This window comes from Sapajus apella, unplaced genomic scaffold, assembly GCF_009761245.1.
Source record: "Sapajus apella isolate SASKATOON/1434 unplaced genomic scaffold, GSC_monkey_1.0 scaffold160, whole genome shotgun sequence".
NCBI classification, from domain to species: Eukaryota; Metazoa; Chordata; class Mammalia; order Primates; family Cebidae; genus Sapajus; species Sapajus apella.
The window spans coordinates 876,642-883,118 of NW_022437100.1; the positions used below are offsets into that span (position 1 = coordinate 876,642).

Sequence of the window (6,477 nt, forward strand, 5' to 3'; positions counted from 1 at the left end):
CGTTCCACCCTGGCGGTTCCAGCCTGGCCGTTCCACCGTGGCCGTTCTACCCTGGCGGTTCCAGCCTGGCCGTTCCACTGTGGCCGTTCCACCCTGGCGGTTCCAGCCTGGCCATGTCCTTTCCTCAGTACTGGTTGGGGCCATTGTCAGCAACTCAGGTTCACAGATGCTACCATTGTGCTCAGCCCAGAGGGGCCAAAGATGGCTCCAGGAAACAGATTTGTGCTCCCCCTTCCCCCTCCTCACCCTCCCCCTTCTCCCTCCTCACCCTCCCTCTTCCCCCTCCTCATCCTCCCCCTTTTCCCTTGTGTTCCTCTTCCTCTTCTCCCCTCCTCTTCCTTCTCCCCACAGTGCTCCTCAGACACTCTGCCAGTCCTCATGGGTTGGGTCCCTCCCTCAGTCTCCAGGAAGGAGCCTTGGTTCATCCCTCTGAGGGCCAAGATTCAGGCTGATCCCTCAAGACACTGTATCCCTGTGGGGGGATGCCAGTCTGCACCCACCTCTTCATCTGGGTCCCACTCAGCAAGGTCAGCCCAGCAGCAGTGCCCTACAGACCTCGCATCTGACATAGCTCATCCAGGCTGACTCCTATCCCTGAGTCAGAGCAGAAAACGAGGCCCAGAGAGTGGAAGAAACCTACCCAAGGTCACACAGAAAGCCCAGGCCCCTCAACATCCCGTCGTGGGCCTCTGGCACCTTGAGAAGTATGCCCCAAGCACACCCACAGCTTCTGCCCCCTCCTCGGGCCACCCTGGCTCTCCCCAGGCCCCTACAGATAGCTGGTGTGCCGTGTGCTGGATTTCTCCCCAGTGGAGGGCTCTTGGGGAAGGAACTGCTGCTCCTTGCTGGCCGCTCTGCTGGGCGGCCGCTCCTGCCCACTAGTGCCAGGCTGTGTGATCTGGCTGACCCGGCCGTTCATCTCCTTCCCCTTCCCCCGCTCCCTGCTCCCCTCCCCATCCTCCTCCTCCTCATCTTCCTCCTCAGTCTTCTCCGGGGGGGCCGGCAGTGGGCTCCTGGCTGCGCACGCGGCGGGAGGGTCGCAGCAGGACCCTTCGGAAGCCCTGCTTGAAGCGGTAGGAGAGGAAGCCATAAAGGATGGGGTTGGCACAACTGTTGGCATAGGGCAGCGCCACCACCAGGAAGTAGAGCCCGAAGAAGGCGGGCTCCTCAGGCAGCGGGCACACCACGTTGACGATGTTGAGCACGTAGAAAGGCATCCAGCAGAGCACGAAGAGCGCCACCACAGCCACCACCATGCGCGTGACTCTGCGCTCGGAGCGTCGCCGCCGCTGGCACGAGGGCACCCACACCCGGCGCCCGGCGGAGCGCACCTTCACCACGATGAGCAGGTAGCAGAGGCAGATGACCAGCAGTGGCCCGAAGAAGCCCAGCGCGGCCGTATAGATGATGAAGCCGGCTCGCCAAGCCGCCGCCGGCTCTGGCCACTGCATGTGGCAGGTGCTCATACCACGGGGCACTCCCGAGAAGACCACCACGGGCAACACCACCACGGCCGAGGCCACCCACACGGCCGCGCTGACCGTGCGGGCCACCGGAGCCGTTCGCCAGCGGGCCGAGCGCGTGGGATGCACCACGGCCAGGTAGCGATCCACACTCATGACGGTCAGGCAGAAGATGCTGGTGAACTGGTTGATGCCGTCCACCGCCATGACCAGGCGGCACATGAGGGAGCCGAAGGGCCAGTAGGACAGGGCATTCTGGGCAGCCAGGAAGGGCAGTCCCAGCATGAAGAGCTCGTCGGCCAGTGCCAGGTTGAGGATGTAGACGTTGGTGACCGAGGGGCTGGCCGTGTGTCGCAGGACCACATAGATGACCAGCGAGTTTCCCAGCAGGCCCACCACGCACACCACCAGGTAGACCAGCGGGATGAGAACGCCACTGACAGCCAGCCCTGCCGAGCTTGGACCTGCCGACAGGTTGCCCAGGGTGGCATCCGGGGGCCAGGCTGAGGAGGCATTCTCGGGTTCTGAGGTCGTAGACACCGATGATGGATGAAGCGTGTCCATGGCCGAGGGGGTGCTCAGCAGTCAGCTATTTGCCTGGGGGAAGGGAAAACAGCTCGGTCACGGCAGAGGATGGCTTTCTCTCTGCTGCCCCTCCCATCATGCTGCATGCCCATCCTCCCATCGTCTGAGAGATTTCACCATCTCATTCACCCTGCACAGCCACACAAGGCTGAGTGGGGGTATCCCCTTTCCCCCGATGAGGAAACCGAGGCTCAGGGAGGCTCCATCACGTAGCGAGGGTGTACTGTGCGACATGAAGTCACACCGTTTCGTCAACCAATACCCGCCCTGTCTACAAGTGAGGCCCCAGCTGGCAGGGCCCTGAGAAGTGGGTTGCAATGCCACCAGTAGGTCTCACCCTCGCATGTGAAAAACACTGCTTCAAATCACAGGAGCTTCACCTGGAACCCCGCTCCCTAAATGAACCTGAGGGTCCATGAACGCCCTAAACTCCAGCTGAAGGTCATTGGCAGAGCTGTTATCAGAGTCTTCAGGTTCCAGATGCTGTTAAGAACCACAGGCTCTGGCATCCCCTCCCCTGGGAGTCAGAGCCCTCAGGCACCCCCTCAGCCTGGGCCATCCCACTGTGCCCCTCCCAAAGACCCTGCCCAGGAAGGTTGGCTGCAAACCTGGGTTTGCTGAGGCCCCTTCTCCCCAGAGGCCCGCCTGGGGTTGGAGGACTTTACAATTCTCCTGGTAGGTGCTATCCAAGAGTAGCCCACTGGCTGGTGGGGCCGGCCACCTGGAGAAGGGGCCAGCCAGTTTCAGAAGGGACTACACTCCCCGGGCTTTCTTAGTGCCTTTCTCATCCCATGCCTGCGTATAAGAAGTGGGGCTCCTCGGGGATCCCCTGTGAGACTCTGCTCCCCTCCCATGTGGAATCTCCAGCCAGCTTCGGACCCTCCCCACTGCCTCCCGGCATCACTCACGCACAGGCACAAGCTCTGCCCCAGTGTCAGGCATCAAATGAACCAGAGAAGCCTGGAGTGGACCAATTCCAATGCCGGGGGGATGGCAGGACCCGATTCGGAAAGCCACGCTCAGGAGGAGGCCCAGGCAGAGCCAGGCTGGGAGCAGGAGCCTCCTCTGTGGCCTGGACCACGCACTGCAGCCCTTCTTCCTAATGATCCCCCAATCCCCTGGCTCCTGGTTGTCCTTGGATTCTCCCTGCAGAAAACCCTGAAGGGAAGAGAAATCGCTCCAAGGAGAAGCCCTTCCTCTTATCTCCCTGACACTCGGCCTGCAGTTCCTCCCCCCAGTGGGAGCTGCGGTCTGCACTGCCCTATACGGACGTCACTGTGGAGGTGCAAAGCTCCTGGAAAGAGAAGGCACCCCAAATGCAAACAAATGCATCTGAGCACGCCTGGCTGCCCCTGCCCCAAGGACCTGGGGCTGCAGAGGGCATCTAACCAGAGAAGGTTCATTTGATGAATGGACTTAGAGTACCAGGCTGGGCGAAGCCAAGGGTAGCAAGGAACCCCTAGGCCATGGAGTCTCCAAATGCATCCCAAGCTGGGTGGCTCAGAGCATCTCCTCCCTGTTCCTGGAGCTGGGAGAAGAGGATTCTGAGCCTGGGTCATCCCCCAACGTATCCTCAACCCATCCTTCTCCTCACCCCCATCAGCTCTCCTGAGCCTGGGACAGCAGCACTAAGGGAGGGGCACCTGGACAGTGGGCTAAAGGATCCCAACGGGGCTGCCAGCTGCTTATCACTGAGCCCTGACTGTGCCAGGTGCCAGGCTAAGCCAGTGAACTGCAGCATCCTATAGGGTGTCCTATGAGGAAGGCACTACTGTCACTCCCAATGCACAGATGAGGAGCAAACGTGAGGTCACATGTTCTATTCACAGCTAGGAACAGGCAAATCTGGAAAAGCCTGTGGCGACCACACCCCACTTCTATGCCCATTCCGCAGCCTGGCAAACTGAAGCCAGGCCTGGGAAGGCACCCGCCTGAGTGCCCACCTGGTATCCAGCTTTCCCAGTTGCCCTTAGGGCTTTGAGCTATGAGGATCATGGACTCAAAGCCTCATGGACCTTAGAGGGCTAAAAACAGAATTTTGAATTCTTAGAACAGAGAATCTTAGAGCCATCAGATTTTACACCCAGTGTCCTTGAATCAGAGAATGTTAGAATTTCAGAATGTTAGAATGAGTCCTTCTTAGACCTGGAATTGTGAAGCCTGGGACCTCAGAGTCCTGCCTCCTTGGTTGGGGGACCCACGTCACCACCCACCTTGCCATCCTGTGCCACACACAGATCCTTTTTATAGCATCCCTGCTGGTCAGCCAATCGCAAGCCAGGGCTAGATATGGGAGGGGAGCATCAGGTTCCAGAGAGAAGCAAGGAGCTGGGCAAGCCCAATTTCCAGGCTTCAGGGATAGATGCCCCTGGGGTAGCCCTCGGAGGGTAAGCTCTGAGGCTGCCCCCCCACACCTGCCCAGTGCACGTCTGTGCACCCACAAGAGCATGCGCTGACGCAGACATCGTCCTGGCAGGAACACGGCGTGCCTAGCCAGACCCACCTTTATACCAGGGAATGCAATTGCCCCTCCCAGAACCCCTGCCCACCCCTCACCCCCGGAAAACCCTGCCTCCACCCTCATCTCGACCCCTTCCCAGTCAAAGTTTGACCGGCCCAGGCAGCAGAGGCAGGGAAATTACAGTTTTCCACGCGCGTAAGCCAGACCTGCAATTGAGGGGCCGTCTTTTCTTTAAAGAGCTGGAATCCTGTGCCTGATCTAGTTCATCCTTGGGAAGGAGGGACTTTTCCTCCCTGTCTGGTTTATCTTTGGCACAAGCTTGCCTGAAAGCTGGGGGCGGACTCCTCAGAGGACTGTTCAGGAGGAGATGGCACAGAGGGGGTGAGTGGCTGCCGGAGCCCCACAGCCCTTACAGCTCAGGGAGCCCAGGCACCCTGATTATTCTCCACTGGCCCATCTCCTACCCGCCAGAACACTGGCTCTTGAATGCAGGGACCCTGAATGATGTTTTTCTTAACTTCAGAACCTAGGACATGACCCAGAACATCCGTAAATGTGAACAGCCAAGCAGCGCAGCAAGGAGAGAGCTCCAAAGTGGGACATTGTCCCCAGGAAGAAGCCTCAGACCCGTATCACCGGATCCTTAAGATCCTCAAGAAGCCCAAGAGGAAGAGATTTTAGAGAGGGAGAAGTTGAGGCTCAGAGAGGTTCAGTAAGTTGCCCAGGGTAACCCAGGTGGAGAGTGGGAATTCGAACCACTTCTGTCTACTTCTAAACCATCAGTACCTCCTGGCCACACTGGCTCCTCTGAAGGCCTCAGGCTGAGAAGAATCAAAGGCTGTGACAGTCCTGAATAGTGCAGGGTGATGGCCCCTGGCTGTCTGCTTGTCCTCTACATCCTCGGGCCTTCCCCCGCAAAGAGACGTGGCTTATGCTTGTCAGTGCCAACTGACGCACACGCACCCCAGACCTGGGGCCTGATCCCAGGAGCACACCCCACAGGCCCGGGCTGGAGGCTTGGGCTCCACTGCACAGCGACTGCCACATTGCTACGTGGCCTTGGACAAGTCACTTCTCCCCCCAGGACTTCAGTTTCCTCATATGGAAGACAAGCGGACCCACCTCCCAGGGTCGTTGCAAAGATTACACTGAGGTGTGCCCAGCCCGGGGCCGGGCATGGAAGGGAGCTCAGGAGAGCTGCCACGTGAGCTGGGGAAGCCAGCATGATGCATCTGGCTTCCTCCAGCCCCGACAGCCTGCGATTCTGTGATTCTGAGATCCTAGAATCATGCAAGATTCTGAGACTAGTGCCCCCGCCCCTGCGGCCCACCAGGCCTCCCCCCTGCCTCCCTGGGACTCCCCACCCTCTGTCTCCCCAGCCCCAGCCTCCCAAGTTCATCCTGAGCAGAGAATGGGCTTCCGGGACCCCACCCTTTGGGGCATCACCCGGGCCCCAGCCTCCTTACCTGCCCATGGGGTGAGGGCTCCCCTCCTTGCCGCCAGGCTGGTTATCATTCTGCTGTCCCCTCTCCCTGCCCAGTCCCCAGGTGCCCCAGGGCACTCCTAACTGGGGTCCCCACACGGCACCCACTTCTAGTCTGCCTGCGGGCTTGGGTCCCCTCCCAGGCCCTCCGCCACAGCTGTCCACAGAGCCTCTCCCATCTGGTCTCCGGCCCTGACTTCCCAACCAGTGCCTGGTACGTCACCCCCCATCTCCAGGACACATCCTGGGGGGGCAGGGGCACGGATAGAGGGGAGAAGCTTCCCAGGGTGAAGAAGAGAAGGGGGAACAAGGGACGCAGAAGCCAATAGAAATAGAGGGGAAAGGGGGTCGGGAGGAGGTGGAGAAGGGAGAGGGGGAGGGAGAGGAGAGGGAGAGAGGAGCCGGTGAGTGGGAGGAAAGGCAGAATGAGGGGGAGTGATGAGAGATGCGTGACAGGAGACGGAGGAAAGGAGAGGAGACACTGG

General features: G+C 60.0%; 1 protein-coding gene across 1 annotated transcript; it reads right to left on the reverse strand.

Annotated features, from left to right (window-relative positions):
- Positions 1-658: 658 nt before the first annotated feature.
- SSTR3 (somatostatin receptor 3) lies at positions 659-5,163 on the reverse strand. The gene is given in 3 exon segments (XM_032266796.1): positions 659-997; positions 999-2,060; positions 4,716-5,163. Coding segments are annotated over 2 exon segments (1,257 nt in total). The 5' UTR covers positions 2,028-2,060; positions 4,716-5,163; the 3' UTR covers positions 659-769.
- Positions 5,164-6,477: the final 1,314 nt, after the last annotated feature.